The 23715-nt window shown below is 39.4% G+C and overlaps 1 protein-coding gene across 2 annotated transcripts; it reads right to left on the bottom strand.

Annotated features, from left to right (window-relative positions):
- Positions 1 to 27: 27 nt before the first annotated feature.
- LOC131681900 (uncharacterized) lies at positions 28 to 22876 on the bottom strand. Of its 2 annotated transcripts, XM_058963000.1 has the most exons (6): positions 22681 to 22876; positions 22401 to 22548; positions 2206 to 2286; positions 1121 to 1219; positions 814 to 869; positions 28 to 750 (listed from the first exon to the last, which is right to left on the bottom strand). In XM_058963000.1, exons 2-6 carry the CDS (start codon positions 22465 to 22467, stop codon positions 283 to 285), a joined length of 771 nt encoding a protein of 256 aa, XP_058818983.1. In that variant the 5' UTR covers positions 22468 to 22548; positions 22681 to 22876; the 3' UTR covers positions 28 to 282. The 2 variants fall into 2 exon arrangements, with proteins under 2 accessions (XP_058818983.1, XP_058818981.1); XM_058962998.1 differs by having other exon boundaries at positions 22401 to 22876.
- Positions 22877 to 23715: the final 839 nt, after the last annotated feature.

The raw sequence follows: 23715 nt of genomic DNA, 5'->3' as shown, positions 1-23715 counted from the left end.
TCAATTAAACATTTTTTGTTGAAACTGGTTAGTTCGATATTTTATTGCACCATGTCTTTATTGGTATAACCTTAACTCAAATAAATAGTCCGCTTTCTGACTTGTCTGTCTGTCCTCTTAGAAAAATAAATAGTCAATATCACATCCTAAACACCAATATTTACAAATTAACTGTTCCCTATTTTCAATGTCCTCCTCAAAGTAAACTGGACCATTCGCCCCGATATTTCACACCATCCCATTCACCCCTAGAACGGTGTTGTCACATTCGTCCCAGAATACTCAGTCCAGTGAGACATCTGATAAATCTGCCGATATTTTGTCCTTTGCGCTAGGACTCGTTCGTTTGCGCACCGCCCGTCGCATTACTGAGTCCACTTTTGATTTGCCTTTGGTTTCCACTGGCAGTGGCTTGAATGTAACTTCGTTATGCACCTTCGGATCCACCTCGTTGATGTCGGTGTCACTGGTAGGTATCGGTTTAAAGGGGATGTGCTTTAAGGCAGCTTCCAGGTCCGCACCAGGAATCGTTCCTATCGTATCCTCTTCCTTCGGTTTGTTCATCCCGAACAGCTGCTGTAGCTGATTGTAAGCCGATTCCGCTATCATCGGGGATTCCGGCATCTCGGGCGTCTTGGTCGCATCCCGGTGTTTGTCCTTATTGAACTGTTGCTTCTGTTTAGTCTCCTTGGACCATGTCTCGAGCCAGGATTTTCCGGCCATGAGATTCGATGAACCTGCCTGCAGCTTCTGAAAAGGATAACATTTATTTGTGACACGTTTGTGTGGGTAGTTAGGCATGGTGATACATACCAATGGTTGATAATCGTCGGATTCCACGTTACGTTTGCTACTGCCGGAATTCGTACCTAAAATAGAAAATAAATAATTCAGTTGGATTGATCGAAAAAAACTAGGTGTTGTTTTGGATTATATTAGATACATCTGAGTCCCGTTGGATGAAAATAAGCAGTATCAACTTGACGTGGATTGGGACGCATTTGGAATTTTGTGTTCCATGGCTTTTTCAAATTTAAATTAAATTGAAACTAACAATTAATAACAGTGCAAATAAAATTGAGGCTTCAATGCTAAACTACCAAAAAAATATATATCTCACCTATTGGCCTAGTTCTTTGTTGTGGTCCGATTTCAAACTGTACTTGAAAATCGGCATGGTCGCCCAGTCGGAAGCCGAATCCCACGCGAGAGTCCGTTCCTGTGAAAAAAAACATAAATCGATCAATACGCAAGAATGGGTAAACTTCCATGCGTGACTAACAGTAGCGTGGCATGGGCATGAATGAATCGGAAACGAAACGCCCTCTTCATTCAATGGTCTCCACACCACGAGCAGCACACGCTTCAGAGCGCTCAGTGAGATTTGCCGGGGCCACTTTCGATTTCTTTCGTTTAGTCAGGCTAATAGTTGAAGCCGCATGATGACCGGTTTTGGTTCAGCCTGCTGGCCACCATAACATACAGGGAAGAAGGCAATGATGAGATAATTCATGGCTCCATATGATAATCATGTGACATCATACCCTACCCAGAAAAATGCGGAAACTGCGTGCTTTGCGTTGCACTTTACTGAACTGGTTGCACGGTGCATAATTTCTAATGATCATCAAAACAGTTGGTTCGTTTCCGCAGCTAGTTGATGATTTCCACAATGTATGCGAGCAGACTAATTTGTCAAAGTTTGAAAGTTACTCGTTTACAGTTTTTTTAAATGTCGGATCCATTCACGAAACCATCATCATGTCATCATGCAATTATCTCATATTAAGAAAACTCGTCAGCCATAAGCGGCTATATCCAATTACAGAAATCTCATAATATGGTTTGCAAACTATTCAATTAGACCAAACATTGGTCAACATCAGATGGCCCTGCAGCAGCCGTCGGTTTCAATATCGCCGGCGCGAAGTGTTTGTCTCCGAACGATGAGGCGCGATTGGAATTGTTACCGGCATCCATTCAGTCCCGCTCTTGCTGGAAACTCCACACCGAGATACAAATATTGAACGCAATTAGATTATGATCAAATACCGGCCACGAGTTTTCGGCGTGCCTAGTTTGGCCTAGACAACATTGAACGATCAATTATCTTGCGTAATGCAAAGAGCTGCAATGCATTTTGAATTATTGACACTCACAATTCGTTATTTGGGGTGTGAGTTTGGTAATGCTACGGTGGCTTACCTTTCCTGATCGGTGGGATGTTGGAGTAAACTAGCGACAGAATTGAGGGTAGCTCTTCTGGTACGATGAATGCATTTGTATCTGCAAGAAAAGAAAAAAAAGTACTTAAGCATACATTGTTTGGATAAATTTTACCAAACTCATTAATATTAGAAATTATCTTCATTTGCTTTCTCTACTGAGCGAATCTCTAGTTTTTTTTTATACATGAATAAATTCCGTTCGGCGAATTATACGTATCACAGGAATGGCCGGACCGCCATCTGGCGCTTCCATCAGTTTAGGGAGTCTCATCTTGCTTAGTCAAGGAAAGCAGGTGGGACGGTATTACACAAACCTTCTACTCGTGGTAACGAATATAGAAACGATAAAAAAAACATGACAATAACAACAACAACATCAGTCTGCTTCTACCATTGGCAACGGTGTTTGAGTGTTGAGAGCGCAGTTGAAGCATCCCATTTCCTATTAAGCCTACATATGCTCAGAGCACGCTGTGTACTTATGACAATCAGTCCCCCACTTGTCAGTGCTGCAAACAATCTCCCAATCGTGGGAAGCCTTGCGCGGAATTACCAAAGAAAAAAAAGTATCTAAAGCAAATACAGCGGTCTCATCATCTTCAATTGATTCCCCAATCTAAAACAACAAACAGTACCGTCAGCAACAAGACAGGAAACGAGGAGCATGGTTTCACAACCGTAATCCGCAAACTGCAGAAACAAACCAACGAAATCATCAAGCTCCAAGACAGCAGTAGTGATGACAGTTTCGACGAAAGCGACAACCAACGAAGCGTCAGTCTATTTCCAAACACCACGGACTTCGGTCACGATACTCAGTGTGCTATTGCTATGCATCTGTCCGAGCCAGTGCAAAGCGAACGAATTAAAAAAAAAACAGTTCCTTTTACCTTGTGTACGCTGTCTGAAGAACATAGGTCATCGTTACTTTTATTCTTATGTGGTGATCCGTCAAAATGACTGAGTTCCACCAACAAACCGTGATTCTTCCGCCTAACACGGTGGCCATTAGTCTTTTCGCTTAAGATCGAGTATTCGAAATGTGGAACATTTGCTATAGTTTCGGTTATTGGAAGTCCCTTTTATCCAGTTCGAACATGTCAGACACGCGGTGTTGATAACGTGCAAAAAATTGCAAACGCAATTTTCCTCGTTATGAACCAATCCTTCAGTGGCATCATCTGGGGCAAGTTCGTTTCCAAAAAGTTTAAAAAACTTCCTGCTCCCCTCCCTGGACAAATATAACAGTTATAACTGCATGTAGAAAGCTAAAAAATCCTACAAAGTCGATTCAGATGGAATCCGAGCAATTGTTCCAAAACAATGCTCTGCTAGTCTCGATACACCTTTATCGTACCTCTTCAACGACTCTCTGCGATCGCGAATTTTTCGTGACTGGTTGGAAGCTATCCTTTGTTTTCCCAATTAAAAAAGAAGGATGTAAACGCAAAGTGAGCAATGATCGCAAAATTCCAGCCTTGTGCGTTACATCTAAACTATGCGAATCAATCGTCCTGGATTTTGTCACTCACAACTGCCTTAACATAAGAGCTGGAAAGCAACATGCCCAAGCGATCTACCAGTACAAGCTTAGTTTCATACACATCCTACATAACTAAGCTGACCAACTCTGACGAAAAAATCGGTACACCATTCTGCAACAAAGGGCGATCGTTCACCACAGTCCGCATGGTGTACGGACGGCTAGAACAAAATTTCCTTGAAAACCTGTGTAAACTTTCAAAGTAATAAACGTTGGAAATACGTGTTTCACTATTGCCATCTGCGCAACTGTTTACTACACGTGTTTGACAGCTGCAATCTAACTACATTGTATCGATCACTGCGCCATCTACAAGCGTTTGCCAAACGTGTTTCAGACGTCTGATTTATTCGGAACTCCAGTAGCGGGTATTTACACACGATTCAAAGCGAGCCTAAAAGTCTGTTATCTGTGATATAACTGTTGCCAAACTCGAAAAGCTCGGTTTTATTGGACCTTTTCTTAGAAGGTTACGTTCTTACCTATTTGGCCGCCAAATGGGCGTTAAAATTGGAGATACTATTTCCCTATCATTTGCTGCTATCTTCAGAGTTCCACAAGGCAGCGACCTGGGACCCATAATATTCTTGTTATACATACATACGATGTCCACTCTTCACTCAAATACCTTAAGCCTTCCTATGCCGACGATTTCAAACTATTCACCATCGTAAAATGTCTTGAAGATGCAAGACTTTTTCAATGCGATCTTAAAACTTTTGCCCATTAGTTTAGCAACAATCAGATGGATTTGAATGCTCTATAACATCCTTTACTCGTAAGCATTTATCAATTATTTTCAATTATAAACTTTATGGCAATAATATTCGGAGAGACTATTCTGTTAAGGATCTAGGCGTAGTTCTTGACTCAAAGTTAACATGTTTCATACATCTCATCAAAATTTTTCAGTTTTCATTTTTTACCGCTTCGATTTAGGTAGATCTTGAAAAATAGATCCATGAAATGACAGATTGTTGGTAACATCTCTGAATTTGTGTGGGGTAAGATGGCGGAATACCAGAAATTAAGCAATCAAATGAAAATTCAATTACTTCAGCGGTCCTTACGAAATGTGTTATTTATCTTTTCAATGAAACTATATATGAAAGACAGTTGTCATTATCTTTAAGTCTCAATACCCCGGTATTTTGACTTCGACGCGTACTCCATAATCAAAAGCAAATTTTCGAAATACTTCGGGCGATTGGTCGAAGTAAATGTCGTGTATTGACGAAATACACAAAAAAAGATTCTCTTACTTTGGAGTGAATTACAGAAATGAAAATATTTGATCACTATTTTTGTACTGTAAATAGTGACACCAACTTACCCCGCGTGCGTCACCACCAACTTAAAATTTTTTTTAAACATTACTTTCATGTGTGGATATGTGTAATATCTATATGGAAACTGAAAGCTTTTTTCACGCATTAATCGAAAATCACATTAAATGACATAAAATGTTTAAAATTAAGAAAATTTACATAGTATGTTCGAAAACACAATTTTACTCACAACTTCTACAAAACAAAATGTTTTGCAAAAAAAACACATTGGATAATATGTTTCACATTACTTAAGGTGCACGACGAGAGGGAAAGCTATATGACTAATAGAAAGAGAGAAAAGAGGATTCCGTCAACTTACCCCAACTGCCGACTAGCCCCGGGCTCCCCTAAACTTACTAATGCATAATCATCAAGCAGCGTCGTAGGTCGTGCTTCCCAACTGACTGACACGACGAGACGGCTACTGCACGTGTCGGATTAGAGCTACATAGGATGTTCCTGAATGAACAACAAACACTATTCAATGCCACTGTAGCGGAGGAGAATAGGTCTCAGAAGAGCCGCATGAGTCACTGCTCTGCTCGAAATCAACAGTTCAACAGCAGAAGGCGCAGTGGAAGGAAACCTCGTACCACTAGCAGCCATCCACATCGAGCTCGGGCCGCCAGCGGGGCTAGCAGACGTCGCAGAGTATTCATCAGAAACAACCAAAAGCAGTGAAGTCGCCACAACCGCAGGAGAAGCTATATGCCGATAAACATAAACAATCTCAGAAGCAAATGGCTGATTTGCGGGAACAGCTGAAGCATTGCAAGAAGATGCTCACCGGACTGCAACTGACACCTAGCGCTCAGGTAATCTTCAGGTACCATTGCCAAATCCCGTCCGAAAGCCCCCGAAACATTATGTCTTTGAAAATAACTTTCGTTATCAGACTTTACTAAGAACTCACCCCTCGACCAATACCAACATGCTTCATAATCGTCCTGCCCCCACATATTCGCACCTGCCTGCACGCATAATTTGTATGAAACTGCGAAACAGCAGTTAGTCTTTTCTTCCGTATAATAGACAAGTGAATCTCCTCCCAATACATAGTCGAACTCCGCAGCAGCTTGTCCCTGGCCCGTGATCTCTCCCGCTTTTCCGGAAATCGGTCGGAGTGGCCAATGTTCATCTCCAACTACATATTTCACTACATAAGGTTGTGGTTATACAGATGGTGAGAATATGATTCAGTTCCGAACGTGCTTCAACGGGCACGCTCTCGAGACTGTCCGTAGTCGTTTGGTGTTACCACATGTGGTGCCACACGCCATCGAAACGCTTCGCATGCGGCATGGGCGATCGGAGGTTCTGATACATTCGCTGCTGCGTTGATATGCGATCAATTTCTGCTCCAAAATCGGACAAACTATAAGTATCAATTGAACATGGGATGGCTGTACAAGTATTGTGTGATTACATAGAAGCTGCTAACGAATGAGCGCATTTGGCGAATTCCGCGCTCTTACAGGACCTAGTGGGAAAGCTGCCAGCAGATCAAAAACTGTTACGGGCTGGATACAAACGTGGCGTAGAAAATGTCAGGGCCGGCGGAAAGCGTGGGTAGTATGGGTAGTACTACCCACTCGAAAATAACCGAGTGGGTAATTACCCACTCGAAATTTTGAACCATTTCAAAAAATTTAGATGTGCAACGCATGTATCTCGCACTACACACATTTGAAAACATCAATGTATCACAATTCCATTTGCATAAACGAACGTGATTTAATGTGAATGTAATGCAAGTGTGTGCATTGCGAAAAGGGAAAAATCCTTACTAATGGACCCCTCACCCTATGCTTTCAACCCACTCGGGCGTAAAGTGTTTCGCCGCCCCTGGAAAATGTGAATTTGCGCACGCTCTGCGACTATACAGCTGATATCGTTCACGACGCATCGAGCATTGTGCTTGATGCAGGAAAAACAGCGAGCAGAGACAAGTCGAGGAGCAAAGGATACGTGAATGGCCGCAAGTAAGAATACAAAATTGTTTGGATGCTTCTGTAGTAAGCAGGGTCAACAGGTTCAAAAGCCTTAGCCTGGATGATCGATGGCGAAAAGTTCGTAAGCTAGGATTATGTCAGATTTGTCTCTTCAAGCATGGGCGACGGACCTGTCGTAGCAACAACTGCACAATCGATGGCTGTCAATATCGCCACCATTCTCTACTACTCGAGAAGGTAGCCGAGCAAGTTTCGACGGTGGAACTTGCAGAAAACCACGCTCACCGTTACCTATATTCTAGCTCGCTATTTCGGAACGTTCCGATTACCATTTACAGAAAATCTAATGTCATCTAGATGTATTTACCTTCTTGACAGGCAGCTTGATCTCGATGGTAGTTCCCAATTGCTTTGCCTTCATTGGACTGAAAAGGTGTCTCGAAAGAAGATAGACTCGAAAAAGGTTTACTCCGAGATCGCAGGAACAGGACGCAGCCGAAAGTTCAAAATAACAGAAACACGAACTGTCGATCACCTTAATCTGCCTAGTCAGTGTTTCCACCAAGAAATAGCGGAAAAAAGAATCGATTATCGTAAACCATTGTGACATTGAAGGAATTTTTTGTATATATTTAGTTGCTTTAGTCGAAGAAATCAGTCAAACACAAAAATATCAAGTACTCATCAGCTTCCGCATTCTGGATTTGGAAAAGTAAACTGAACCAACTACAATTTCGGACACCATTCATTACCCGCCTATATTTCCCTGTTGTATTATAAGCTACAGAAAGGTATCGTTTAACATGTCTAGGACACTTTACATTTTTGCTTTAAGCCAGTTAGTGGAACGAAGTCTTTTTTCCAAGGACGTCTACTAGTCATTTTCCCTATCTGCACTGGTTTAATCCGAGCGTAAACCGTTTTAGCGAAGCAGTAGTATCGTAGGGTTCCACAGGTAAGAATGCGTTCAAACGTTAACAACTGACTAGGCAAAAAGCGTGAGCACTAGTTAATTGAAAATCGACATATAAAATCAATATAACATTTTTCTTTTAATTTCAATTCACTGCACACAAAATAAACGTTTTTCTTTCTCTACTTGTGACTTTCGAGGAGCGTATTACTCCGCACATCCGCAAGAAATAAACCTGTTTTCCGCAAATACTTTTGATGTTACATAAAAAATCAATCAGGTGTGCGGTGTTCAGTACATTAACTCGGGACCGCTACCTATGGTTCAGGGTCCAACCGAAGTTAAGAATTTGATCTCATATAAACCAGCAATTTCCGGCTACTTTGGGTTGAAGGCTGTGGGTTGAGTCTAAACGCGAGTGGACATAAAGTTCTTCTCTTTCACGTTTCTCACCTTGAGACCACAGCAGCAGCCAGTTTATCCACACTATGTCCTACACTACCAACGAGCGCAGCGAGCGTGAAATGACGTCTACGTGGCTACTTTATAATAAGCGACGAACCATTTCAGTCGGCGAGCAGAGTAGATGTGGATAATCCAATTTGCACTGTGAATTTGGCCGCGTGAACGGAACCGGCATCGGCCTAGCCAGGATATTTGGAGAGATATCTTGTCAAAAAGATTAAATCAAAAACCTGATCATTACCAGTTAGGATTGTTGGGTATGGTTGGTTATATTCATTATCGGTCGAATGAGGACCATATAACATTGAAGTTTCTTATTGTGTAATGTATATAAAATACACGAATCACATACCTAAAATTATTGTCATTAGAGCCTATGATAACATATCAGAAAAACCTAGTCCTACTAGTAAACGCATGAAGCTAAACCATGACCGTGATTCAACTGGTAGTGGTAGTAAATAGTTCCCATCATCGATCCGAGCATAAGTTTCGTTGCTGTCTGTTACCGGTACAGTGTTGGCTAGCATTCGAAACTTGCACGGCTATTTGTCCGATTCAAATTTTGAATAAAAAATCAATCAGCTTGTAAAAAGTGAAAACAAATTGAATCATATGCGAGCGGGTGCAAAACAAAAATGGGATTGCGGAGAGAAAAAAAACGAAGACCCCGACACCATATCGTAGACATATTTAGTGGGTGTCGCGTAGATCCGATTGAACAAAACTTTTTTATTAGGTGTTTACGAATGATTTTTTTGGAATTCCGGTTTTTGGAAATGATATGCGATGCATACTAAAAGTAAAAATTGACATTTGATTGATTTTACGTATTGCTTCGGTTATCCATGTATTATATATGCCTATAGTTTGCTTTCCTGATTTTGTGAAACAAAGAAATGTGATCACCACTAAAACTTCTACTCACTCCCATGTTACACTAGAGGGGTTCGACATATGCCATTTTACACCATAGAACTTGTGAATTCCTTGTGTGGTTTCAAAAGACCATGTAATTCTTTTATTTTATTTGTTTATTTGGCACAGATCAAGGCGTTAGCTTCACGGAGCCATGTTTCTTTTATGTAATTACAAGCTGAAAAAATAAAAATAAAACTCGACTATTAGTAACAGTCTGTCCGATCCCGGCCGCGCGGCTTGCCATTACGCGCGGAGTTCTTTTTTCGCGGCGGGGAAATATTTGATTTCTCGCTAACTGTATTTTGGGGGTCATTTATATCTCTCGTCGTCGTACATCGGATGTGTTGTCATCGTGGTTACTGCCTTGACGTCAACGATCAAGTGTTCTTCCTAATTTTTTTCCCTAACGAGTAACGAGAGTGAATTTTGAGGGCGATTGGTTGCTCACCGGATTTGCGCATTCCGTATAAAGTTTGTATTGAAATCGTACAACAGATTAACATGATTAAGAATGACAATTTAATTGCCTACAACTTTTTTGAAGAGTGCAAGCCAATTTAACTTTGATAAAAGGAGATGTTACTAAAGTTTTAACCAAGTGATGTCTGAAACAGTTTTTCAGGGATTATTAATAATAGCATACGGTGCAGTGAATCAGCATCAGATTCTCACGAACTTGAGATTTGGCTAAATAATATGTTTGGAAGAATTTTAGTACATAATATGAGTTATTGTTTGGCTACAAAATTTTAGTTCCACAACTATTCGAAAAGAGGGCACCATCCCTGATATAATGCATATATGCTTCAAGGATTTTTAAGAATTTATATATATATGGATTTAGTGCAATAGCAAATATAAAGTCGATACATATTTGCATCTTCTTTTATGAATTATATTCGGCATATTTCATTGCATTCGAAATATGCAATAGAGCCTAGACAGCAAAAGTAGCACAGTTGCCGTGAAGAATGAGGCAAGGTGTCTTCCAGTGAGCTTTTTTTTCAGGATATCGCTTTCACCTTGTTTAGCAGGACCAACAGGATATGCGCCGATGCATATGTGGCAGGTCTACTACAGCAAGGGCTGACTGACAAAAATTTGACGGAATGGTTTTTGTCAGATCATTCGGTGTCTGGGGAGATGTTGGTTTGAACTCACAGTTTTTCAAAAATACTACAAACAGACTGTCAAATCCAAGACATCTGTATTCAACATCGATTTATTTTATTTTGAGTTTTTTTATTCAAAATTGAATCTACTATATATAAGTATGATGTAACAAGGACAGTCTCTAATTTAAATCGCGAAATAATTTTAAGAAATTATTTACTATAGAATACGCTGGGAAGAACCGAAACATTTTCAAAAGATTAAATCTTTTGCTGTGATAAGTTTTGAAATAGATTTCTCTTGTGAATTAATTTTCAAAAGACTGTGTTTGGAAAATTCACGAGAGTTTAAAGCAGACTAGAAATATTACAATTCATCTTTCACGCGATACAGATGCTCATAAACTTTTTCGAGTTTTAAGACCGATTCGACTCAATAAAGTATGATACAAGAATAAACAAATAAAATACAAGAGAAGGTCTCCCCATTGTAGCTCCCAAAAAGAAGCAGAACATAAGCCGCAAATAATTTTGCGAATACGTCTAACGGAATAACAAGAAACTAACGCAAACCAAATGAAACAAGCAAAATGATTCTCTCTTTTAGTCTACCTTCTCATCTCGCCCAGAGCTGAAGCTAAAAACTGTTCCTCTATACTACCTATAATCGCAAGTCAAATCAGTGTAAATAGGGAATGGGAGGAGCATGCGATTATTAGCAGTATAGATATCAGTGAAGCAATCAATTCTACTTAGCGCTTTGTTGCTATACACTGCACAAACATGTTAAATATCGTTGTTCCTATCTACTGTGTAATACAGAAATGAGTGTCGATTCACAGCAACTGTGTCCACTGCAGACTAGAGTGGTAAAAAAAAGTTTTTTGTAAGACAATGCCCCAACCGGATTTAGAAAATACTAGCAAAAAAATTAGGCTGTTTCGTTCATTAAAATTCCAAATGGAACACCCAGCACAAGTCAATTGAAAATATAGCAACTTTTACAGTTTCATTAAATTAACAAAGTTTTACTTCGATAAAATATATCAAAAAAGCTATATTTGTTATCTATTGCATTGGGTTTTTTTATTTAAACTTGTTTATACTAACTGTAATATGAAATAATCAATACAAAAAGTGGCCAATTTTAAGCTATTTTAGAGATATTACAAAAAACATAGATGAACCATTATTTTGCATAAAAATATTAATTTCTTATCAATACCCATTCAAATGTACCCTAAATGGTTATATTGGAGGGCATACTTCTTCAATGATAGTTCCTTAGTACATCAAAAAATTTGTCATTTTCAGCAACATTTTTTTTAACTTTATATTGTCACTATTGGTATTTATTATTAACATCATTTAGTGAAAAACTATGAAAATACTGAATTAAAACCCAAATTTGGACAAATTCTGCATAAGAATAGCCTATGCATATTTTGGTTATTCATACAACCTTAGCACTTCTTGCCGAAAAGTGCCTTATTTTCTTTTTATTTTGGGTTTAAGAGTAATTTTATGATTTTTCACTAAATAATGTTTATAAATTGCCAACAGTGCTAATTTGGAAAAGAATTCTTTGCTGTGTACGACTATTTTTTGGGTATGTTACCGACCCATCATTGAAGTTTGACTTCCAATATGAACTTTAATGATACATATCGATGGGTATTGATGAGAAAATCGTTTTTATGCAAAATAATGGGTGCTTCCACTTGATTTTTTTTGTTAAGATTCAAAAATAGCCTAAATATTGGCACTTTCTAACCATTGTGCTGATTATAACAAGCTAAGCTAGCATAGGAAAAGTTTAAATAAATAAAACTCAATGCAATAGCCAACAAATAAAACTTTTGTTGGCATATTTTATCCAAATAAAACATTGTCAATTCAACGAAACTGTGAAAATTGTAATATTTTCATGTGACTTGTATCAGTGGTTCCGGTTGGAATGTTAATGAAAGGAACACCTTCAATGTATTTGGTTTGTTTATATTTTCAAAAGCTGGTTAGGCACTATCGCGAGAAAAAATTTTTTTTACCGCTCTACTGCGGACACAATACTATTGATTTTTCAATTTCTTATAAGATCATGCTATTCGGGAAGTTGAACAATTATAGACGCGAATACTGGTTACGCACCTAGAGCTCATATCTACAAACCAGTTCTTTAAGCGAGCGCTATATCTCGGAAAACATTGCGCAGGAGTTTTTAGGGAAAGTCCGACTAGTACAATGAAAACCTGCACTTAGTCAACTTCACTGGTGGCTGGGAGAGGTACGGAGGACACGGTATTCATCCAGAAAATGATCGAGTAGAAATGCGAGTGCACAACCCTTTCGTTAATACTTGGTTTTACAAATCGACTTATTAGTACATTGAAGCTTATTGAATCAATATCATTGATGAATGAAACAGATACGAGTAATCCATAGTGGCTTCCTTGGGAAATATCTTCAATAATTTCTGAGGATGATTTGCCAAACGCGTCCAAAACTCGAAATTCCATTTTCCAAATAGTGCATTTGATACGTTTTGCTAAAAGGCGTGCCCCCACCTTTACCATCAGGTTAGGACCGCCTATGGTCAACTTATGCTGCTGCAAAACCCATAACTGTGGAGCAGGCAACACCAACGAATATACAACCCATAAAACTGAAAAAACAAAAACATTTGACCATGAACATCAAGAAAGCAGTACTGATGGCGCCATGGACGTATTGACCTCCAAGTTGCGGTGTACAACACAGCTAATTTTCACCGTTAAGAAAAAGGATCTCAACACGCAGCAGAAAACTGAGTCAATAGAATTCAACAGGCAGGAATCAAGCTTAACTATTTTAATTTGTAGAAACATAAAAGACTCTCGGCTCCCTCAAGCTAACACATTGAGCCATGCCAAATAAACTAGTTTATAAAAAAAACTCAGGTGTGCCAGGTGCGGTTAACCCAATGGGGTACCAAATGGGGTACCAAATTGTGACTCATTAAACCACGAAAAATCAAATAATTTTAAGAAAAAAATGTGATCATTTCAATAATGCCACATTTTAATTAACTCAAACATGAAAGGCTATATGGCTTATCGATAATGTTAAATTTGAGTCATAATTGGACATCACAGCTTTTACAATACGGTCTACTGATTTCTATTTTAACTAAATTATAAAGGCCTTTTGTTGCTTTGTAGTTCCCGGCTGGCCTTCCGACATTCAACGCTAGGCCGTAAACCATGTGGGTTGAACAAAACCTACTCTAAACGCCCCATTACACACTTCATTAAGACATATGACCAAAGAGCTTTAATGCACCAACCAAAACAATAATTTTTCACTCCTTTGTGTGAAATATTTTGCGTATGCCTGCTGTGATCGTCTAGCGCGGGTAATAGCAGAAACTGTGTGTGTTTGATTTAGGGTGGTTCAAAATGAGAGATACGTGCTTAATGTTCTTTTATATTTGATTCCGGAACTGAATAGGGTTATAACCTTAACTGCTGTTATATCATAAACTTTGGCAGAAGTAAGCGTTAGAACCAACTCCGTTTTGTCTTAAATAAAAATTTCTTTGAATTTTATGTTTGATTCCAGGAGCCTGAGAGCTTCAAGCTCAGAATAAAATTGCATCCGATTAATGTTGTAAAACAAAAATAATTTTACCAATTACGTCTAATTTTAAAATCATTAAGGTTTTCTGTTGAAATCAAGCAGTGATGGTATAATAATCCAATATCCATCTGCAAAATACACGAACAAATAATATGCGGCACGTTTTTTTCGAAAGTGTAAGATATATGTATATACATGGATTAAGCGAAGTTTCATCAACACTTTATACTTTCAGACCACTCTAACGTATATGCAACTTTGGGTCGGTGTTGATTTGGTTTATTACCCAATTAAGATCCTAAAGTCCAGACGGCTCTTGAGTGGCTACGTTTCATTGCTTGGTAGGAAACTGATGTGCAATAAAAAATACAACCTTTAACTTATACCTTATATTATTAAAGATAATTATTCACCATTGCATAAAACGTTGGTTATAAATCGACTGCCAAAGTTTAACGAAGCACTCCAACAACAATGCCTGCCTTCATCTATTCTGTATGCGGTAAGTCGTGTTACATGTTACTGTTGTTAACAATAATTTGATCATCGGTTCTAGCGTCAAATATAGCTATACCAACAGTACACGCGGGAAAGTGGGTTATGTTTGGTGTTGTTTTTTGCTGAACATATAGGATCACGCCGGCAGGTAAACAACATTAGTATTGAAACATTACACTTGTGTATCTGATGAGCTCTTTACGAAGTGTACAAGCATAAAAACTTTTTAGCACTTCAGCTAAAGAGGTAAACCGTAAGTCCATCTTAGGACAGAGCGCCCAGCGTTTCATCATATTAATGCAAATTATTATGTCTTACACACAGCTTCTTATGGTAAATGTCAATAATGTACCCGGTCCAAACATGGTTTTTTTCTGGAAGTGGACGCCTCTTGGGAGTTTTCTGACGATTTTTGGTACATGCTAAAAGGAACAAATCAGTAAATTCGTGCACGGTTGTTGAACAAAAATTAAGTTACTGCTAATTCGAAAATTTAAATAAGCAAAGCTTTAGTCCTTTAGCATATAAAATAACTTAGCGTGTAAAACTTTTGTTTTTTTTTGCAACATTGCTTGCAAAAATTGCACAACGTATCTTGCATAATCAGCAGTATGAGCCTTCAATTGTACTAATGGCATAGGGCGAATGAATAGGTACTCAACGAACGAGCATGATCTGGTAGGACGGCTTGTGCTTGAAAGGTTATTGCGGCAGTCTTTCTAGCACAGCTATGGTGACTGTTGGCACTTAATGGAAACCCAACCCTTACTTAGAGATACACTTCGTCAGGATAATGTATTGTACTAACATACAACACTTTGTCAGGATTTTGGACTGCCTGGTGATTCAAGTGATGAGTACACAAATGTATTTGTAAACTCAGGCCCATGCGTAATTTAGGTGGGGGTAGGTAGTTGGAGGTGTTCAAACATCGCAAAAGTTTTTAACTTAATTTTAAATTTTTTTTTCAACTTTCTGATCAGGTGAACACTAATACTGCGACCCGGTTTGACACAGAAAATGTAATTCGAGTTCGGTCACTCTAGAAATAAGCCACAGAGAACCCAAAGAAGCAATTTTGCGAGAGTGACTGGAAAGGGTACATTCCAGATTTTAAAAGAACAAAAAACTAAACAAGATCATCTTTTTCGAGCGATCGTGTTTTCGAAAACTAACTGAACTACAAACTAAGGGATCATCCATAAATGACGTAGCATTATATGGGGGAGGGGAGAGTTTTGCATTTTGTGATAATGTGGGACGACGGGAGGGTAGGGGGTCATGTCAGGTTATGTAGCTTTTTCAAAGGGGAATAACTAACATCGGTTTTTATTTAAAAAAAATCACGGGGACAGGGGGGGGGGAGAGTTACCGTCAAGCTACGTATTTAGAGGTTTGTGACGAAATGCTACGATGGGGGAGGGGGTGGTAAAAATTACTCAAAAAATGCTACGTCATTTATGGATGATCCCTAATAAACTATGCTTTACAGGTCGCATCGCTTGATTGGAGCGAATCCTAGACCCTATTTCCTTCCAAACCACCAACTCCGCGAAACCTATGGAATAGTCTGATGAACCTTCGGTATAAGATTCCTCATTTTATTCAAGCGATCGCCGGGTAAAATCAGCACCGACACGATAGAAACCACGAATAAATTCGTCGCGTGATTGAATATTATTAAAAAATATAAGCAGTGCTCCTTATAGCCGGCTATAAGTTCAAGTTGCTTATTTTGCTAATCGTATTAATACAACAAATGATAAATTTCCCAAATTCTCGGCAGCCGGCTGCCCAGAGCAATTATTACATGATAACGCTATTGGCACACTTACTAACAACTCTCCCCTTCCCGTGATACATGTGGAGATGCAGAGGATTCCTCGGTCTTTAGTAGCAACATGTATCAGACTAACATTCCTTCCTTTCCCAGAAGATCTGCATTCGGACGTGGCCGGCGTCGGTATTGATCAGCATGCAGGGATCGGAATAGATTGTACAATATGGCTCATCATGTTATTCCCAAGCATGTTGTTCTAATCAACATTTTGCAACCTATTTTGGTTCTGGTCAATAACGGAGTAGCAACTACGGGCGATCTCTTATGCTTATGCTTATACTTATGCTTATGATGATTAGTTGGAGCACTGGCTGGCAGCGGTTTACAGAAAAAAAGAAGTTTCCATGTATTTATTCACGCAAGTAACTTAGCTCCAGGATTTGAGTAGGTGTTCGCTCGATTGAATTCCGATGACCCATTTCGTATACAGGGCAAATCGTGTTCCGAAGCCACCGTTCCTTTACCCAGTCCCGTCCTAGTATAATGTTTGCATCAAACGGATTTAAACATTATAAAAACACGTTCGATTCCTTACGGAAGATAAGAAATCGACGCGTATTTAAGTATTTCTTTGATTTTTATACATAAATAAAGGGGTGTCCCACATCAAATTGCATCACGGAAAAAACGCTGTAGAAAATAATCCACTGGCTCTTAAAAATTTGAATAGAAGTTGTTTCACAGTATTTTAAGCGCTGTCAGTTTCTCAAAAATTGGAAAATTGCGTCACCCGAAAAGCAACGTCGCGAATTGACTTTGCGCAAGCACCTGGAAAATCCTAAACTATCTCATCGGGACATTGTAAAACAACTTGAAATCGTGCAGTGAACGGTGAGTCGTGTGATTAAACGTTACTACCAACCTCTGAGCATTGAACGGTAGGAGAAATGCGGTCAAAATGGATATTCTATTAGTAATCAGGATCACAAGCATGTAGGCGGAATCCCAATGTTTCGGTCAGGGATGAGGCCACAAAATTGAATCTGTCCAAGTCTTTCGTTCAGAGAGCGCAGGACCAGGAGGGATGCACGTCCAACGTGCAAAAGGCTCCAAATCGTGACGAATGGACCCGGAAACTATACAGCCAGATGTTAACAAAGCCTCATTGTCTCATCATGGATGGTGAGACTTACGTCAAGGTGAACTTCCGGGGCTACTGTTCTTCACCACCCAGCACAAGGTTGATGTTCCGGAGAAGTTGAGGAAGCAGAAACTTTTAAAGTCTGCCAATAAATATATGAACTGGCAAGCGCTCCAGGCATGGGAAAAATCATTTCACGAAACGATCAATTTGAAATCATTCACCAACATGCTCTTACTGTGAAACCCGATCTCGGCAACCCTTCTTGTGCAGAGTTACGCGTTCGTGTGAAAGCGAGAAGCAAAACACAGAACTGAAAAAAAGTGACAGCGCCCGGCTATGATTCATTCTCCATCGCATACGTAGTGTTTTGAATGAAAGCAGAAAGGATCGCAATTGAATGCATTCTTTCATTCACAAAGATTCATTTCAAAACATTCACCGGATCGTTCTAATAAAAAAAACTTGTCGTTCTTGTTTATAGACCTATGAAATTTTCACTTGGTGATATCTTATTGTTGAGTAAGTAGTTTGCAATGTGCTGGTGGAAAAAAATAACTTAAAACGATTCCGTGCATATCACAATATCAATTTCAAGTGGATTGTAGTGCAATTTACTTCTCAACATTGATTATAGTGTACATTTGCACTATAAAGTTGACCTAATTAAACCAGAGAATACAATGTCACATTCATTTGTGAACTAAATTCTTCACTTGTGAATGTTTACAGTACAATCTTCCTAATCAATCCGCGAATGAAGAACACGATCTTCTTCATTCAAAATAGTACGTGTCATTCTTTTACTTGGCTCACATCTTCGGAAGTTCATCTCTACCTAGGTTCAGTTGTGTTCTTTTGGAGAGTTTTAGTCGGATCGTGAATGAACGACTGGCTGCTGTCAAAGCAATGAGCGCATTCGCCAAGAATCATGCGAATGAATGATAATTCCCATCCCTGAAGCGCTCTGCTCATATGGCAAACGGAGTGCGCCGTTCGTGACTACCGGGACTGTAAATGGGGAGATCTACCACAAGGAGTGAATACCGAAGCAACTGCTTCCTCCGTTGAAGCAACACAATGGCTGTACGATCTTCTGGCTTTCGTAACCAAAGACATCAACCCCCTAACGCACCGAAACTAAGACACATACTGGGCAATTATGCAGCAGGCACTACGAAAGCATCCACAGGAGCTCGAATCTGAGGAAGACACGAAGAAAAAACTGTTTTCCGTACGTTTAATGATTGGAGTTAAGCGTAAGGTGCAAGCGTATGGTTATGGTATTGAAGTTGAATGAAATAAATATGCTAAAAGCTTACTAATGGGTTCTATTTTATTGTATGAAAGTTTGAAAAGGATTAGTTCACTAGGTAATTTTCTACAGAGTTTTTGCCGTGATGCAATTTGATGTGGGACACCCTTTATTAAGAACAAGCTATTGATTTATGAAAAATGTTTAGACCGACAATACTGTACGCATTATATAGTTGCTGAGCTACCTAGCAGAAAACCCTTTAAATAGCTCAGAACATAATTCTGAAAATAATTTTGAAGCGTCGTCCCTGGTGTAGCACAAATTGGATGCACAGACTCACAAACAGAAATTTTAGACATTATAACGAATATTATTAGGAGCCATTTTCGATAATAACGATACAATCACCAAACGCAAAAATTAACTCTTACAACTTACGTTCGTTTTTAGACCCGTTTTGTTTTTTGCTCTACTTGACAAGTAGGTTTAAAAAAATTTTTACGGCGAGAATAACTATCGCAGGAGCACATTTTAAATTAGTAAAAAAGAGTTATCATTTGTGGCAGAATGCCCAACAGAGCAGCGCAATTGATTGTTAATTGGGAAAACTTCAGCTTTATTGGCTTTATTCATTGGTAATATGTCTTTGGTTTTTTAAATTTATAGTAGTAAATTTATTATTTAGAAAAATATGGTTAGCGCACCCATGTACCATACATTGCTAGAGTATCGGGCTCAAGCTCGACATGTGTACAGTTTTTTAGAAATATTCCCGGCAATTACATAACTTCTCGTAGTCGTCACCAGAGTTAAAAATAATCGAAGCTCACTCGTAGCTAATAGTTGAATATCGTACAATAATATTCATTTCACTAATTATATAGATAAATGTTTTGAAATGTTGGCAAATCATATAAAATACTAATCATCGCTTACATTGTGGCAGGACCTACTTTAATGCGTTCGATTCGTTCTTGCACGTTCGCTTCGTGCAATAATCAGAGACGAATAAAAACCTGCATTTAGGGTTGCCACCTCTGGAGAGGCTTTGACCCGGAGATTTTCACTGATCTGGGGGTGGTGGATTTTGAGTGGAACGAGACAGAAATTGGAATCAAAGCGATTGCTCGGCATTTTAGAGCATTTTAATCGCTTTTTATTACTACGTTAAAGTAAAGCTGTAATTTTTTGACGTTTGAGAACGGTTTTATCGGTTTAATGTGGTGTAGTATTTCACTTCCCCGACTAAGTGCCAAGAATACAAAAGCAACAGCTACTCTCACTGTGGAGGATAAGACGAACGAGCATTGCTCTCCTCCACAACTAACAGGAAAAGGAGAGCAAAGGAGGCAGAGCTGCGGAATCACACTATGTGGTGTCGGTTATTCAACACCAACAAATTTTCATTTCGCAACAAAGGGCAAAACTCACCTCCCTACCCCAGTTAAGGATCGCTGCCGGAGTAGCAACAACACCGGAAGAACTCATTTGATGTTGACCTAGTCAGTTGGATTAAAAACAAATCTGCTAGACCTTAATGCAACTGGTGATAAGCACCACTATGAGTGAAATGATTTGGTAAAATTGCAGCAAAATAACTTTTTACACCATTTTGAACGACTTAGTGGAATACAACATTTCAATTGTAGCACATGGCGAAATATTACATTCCATTTGTAGTAATTTTGTTTAATTTTCATTTTCATTGCATTGTGAAAGAAATTAGCAATATTTGGTGAACTCATCTTCGCCACCTTGAAACGAAAGGTTAGTCGGGAAAAATAAATCTGAACCAGAGTAATAGTTAACTTAAACTTTTTAAATATTTTGTAAAGAATCAATTAATTCCAAAAAAATTGAACCTATGCTTCTTCCCACCAAACCCGGAGAATTGGATGTAAAACCCGGAGACCCGGAAATCGCTCCCGAAATCCGGAGTCTCCGGGTGGCAACCCTACCTGCATTGAATGAATGGGCAGTTTGCTCGTTTTCAGTTGCGTTACTGAATATTGAAAATGAATACGGCTGAATAATGATCAATTTTCATTCAATTAATTTGAATACTTGTAACTCTAGTCGTCACACAAAATACAAACACACCCACATCCTGATTCAATAAACCTTTAACTAAAAGATAAAAGTCCGATTCGGTGAACACCACATTCGAGTTGAAATGTAGAGCCCAGAATTTTAAAATTAAGGAAAAGAAGATGGTGAAGTAAAGGAAATTGAGATAGTCTAATTTTAAAGCTCGCAATACAAGAGAAACAAAAAGTGAATAATTAGATTCTCCAAATTCCAGTGTTCCCATTTTATTTGGTTTCTACGAGCCATTTGCGATATTCGATAAAATGGTCTTAGATAAAATCGAAAACCACATACCAAGAAGATTAGTACCTCTGTCCAGATTCTGGAGAAAGTAACAGCAACATCTCTTCCGAGTAAAGATGCCACGTTTCATAGTGATATACGCACACATATCTACTTTTACATTGAGCTTCCTACCTTCGTACAATAGATACTCTGTACCCTCCGTCTGCCTTCATTTATACGGAAAAAGGAAAGAGATATCAAGCTTCTTGATATATAGTCATCGCTAAAATGTTACTGACCTTAATCTCAAAACATCGCGATCACCCTGTATCTTCCTTTATCTCGAAAAAAAAGTTCGTTGTCTCCTCAATTTCCAATTCTGCGATCCGCATCCATAAAAAACAAACTCGTACCCTAAATACTATTTTTTGTTTACACAACACGCTACAATAAACTGAACCTGATGCAACATCTTCCGAGCAGACCCTCTTCCTAATTTGCATAGCAAATGTGTATTTCCACCTCCAAATTGGCTTATAGGCCAACAAAAGTGATTTGTGATTACATAAGCCTAAGCAAAAATGTTCATTTTGATTTTTTATACTTGATAAAATTCATGGGCTAAACTGTATAGTAGGAAGCGGGATTATCACTGCATGGATTAGATACAATCGAAAGCATTAGTTCTCAGCTGGGCATTTATTAATACTCATTCATCGATTGTCCGTGATCTACCGAATCTGTGTGCTGAGCTTTTATCGTTGTTGGAGATGAGCAGACAATTGTAGCCACGAGGAGAAAACGCAAGAAAAACAACAATAAATGCATAAGCGATTACTTTCTCAGCTCTCGACGCCTGTCGGAATGCATGCCCATGGTGCGGAGCGTTGAGGCTAATGAGGGTCGGAGAAGGAAGGCGGGCCGGTGTTTTGGGTACCCATTTATAAGCAATATCGGCGGTACTAGCATGTGCAGATTTCTGAAACCTGGCGCTTTTGCTTCCGTTTTGTTGGACTATAAATGCATATAACTACTATTCTCGTTTAGTCATGAAGACTTGTTCAATAGACAGACAGACGGACGGGCACATGTGCGATCGGTAACATAAAGATGTGTGAAGGCGTGGAGGTTGAACGGTGCGAATTTACTCTCACTCTCGTTCAGATCTTACCAATCGGCGACGTAATATTCAGATGTCACGAAACTACATTGTCGTCCAGAGATTGTGCAATATACGCGACCAGCAGTTGGACAACATTTTTTTGCGTTCCAGCTGTGAGTCATGGCACGGTCGTTTAGCTTAACATATTATGCGAAGGTTGACACTCACATGACACTGCATCAAACGCCACCAGCAGCAGCAGCAGTAATCCCATTAGGCGAGACAGGAGTTTCATCTTAGCTTCATTACTTCTTGGTCTATAAGTTTCAAATATTTCGTTGTCGTTCCAGGAGTTGACGATCTCAATTTCGGTAGACTGAGAAGAAATCACTTTTTCTGTACCAGATCTGATTGAACTCAAATCTTTCACATTACCCCGCTACACACTGGGGGAGCAATACAAAACTTTTTTTTTACCACTTGCTAATGGTCGGAAACTCTCACATACCACCACTGTAGCTAATCATCTCCTACTTTTTCGCACAAAAGAGGTTGTGACTGTCGAACAATTGTTGGGATTTTTGTTTTATTTTTTCTCACTTTCAATGCTGCTCAAGATTCAGCCTTGAACAAGTCACACGCATACAAAGCGGCACGCGACCGCACCGACCACCAATCCGTATGTTTAACCGACGAGCACGAAATTACAACTGATCGGATTTCGCTCCAACAGTCTGCAGCCTGTGGATTGGGTCCTCGCTTGGGTGGGGTAGCTACTGACGAGGCACACATACGCCCCAAGCCCATCGTTGCAGTGCAGCAGACTCTACATCAACCCCTTATCTGACCCTGTTGTATGTTGATTCACAAAAACTCTCTCTTTTCATATTGGTCGCCGTTTATAAATTGGAAATCACGCGCGCGAGCCGTCTCAGACTGCTGTGTAGTGAGTTAATCTCTCTTGAATAAGTTGGTTGCGCTCTTACTAGGGTCCCACGAGGCTACCCGAATGCTTCCGATCGTACTGTTGATCCAACCATTCTCAGTCTTCAACGATCACTCTGGCCGGTGTTTTGCTTTTCCGTACCCTGTGATCTCCCTTGACCTAGGACAATACCTGAACCACACAATTGGTAGTTTCAGCATCCGGACCGAAATTGGCATTCGCAAGCGACAAGGGAGGTCGAAAGTGGAATGGTGATCATCACAATGGTGGCATAATCAAATCAACTCCGAGGCTGGTGCCGCGATCGTAGCAAGCACAGAAAAAGTGAATGGCTGTAACCAGCCACTACTAAGTGATCATTTTCAGGCAACTGCTAAATTTGATTTGTTTTTGTTTTGCGCGAGAGAAACATTTTCCCAGCAAAGTTCCCTTGCATCTTTTCCCACCTGTTCGGTATTGTGTCTTGTGCAGTAGCAACAGATTATGTATACGAGTGATTATTGCATGTACTTGTTGCATCTCAGTAATGTGACCGTGACACATTGCGTAACTGTTATGGCTTGTGCTGCGGTTATTGTACTATTGATGATCACTTGC

This window comes from Topomyia yanbarensis, chromosome 2 (genome assembly GCF_030247195.1).
Source record: "Topomyia yanbarensis strain Yona2022 chromosome 2, ASM3024719v1, whole genome shotgun sequence".
Classification (NCBI taxonomy): Eukaryota; Metazoa; Arthropoda; class Insecta; order Diptera; family Culicidae; genus Topomyia; species Topomyia yanbarensis.
Note: the sequence above shows the minus strand (reverse complement) of the source record. Positions and strands in the feature narration are given on the sequence as shown.

Bases quoted from the DNA above. Each gene is read 5' to 3' on its own strand.
- LOC131681900 (XM_058962998.1), bottom strand. From the start codon at position 22,467: ATGAAACTCCTGTCTCGCCTAATGGGATTACTGCTGCTGCTGCTGGTG. The intron at 2,287-22,400 runs GTGAGTGTCAAC...CTTTTCTTGCAG, and splicing joins GGCGTTTGATGCAGTGTCAT to ATACAAATGCATTCATCGTA. The intron at 870-1,120 runs GTGAGATATATA...TTTCTATTTTAG, and splicing joins ACAAAGAACTAGGCCAATAG to GTACGAATTCCGGCAGTAGC.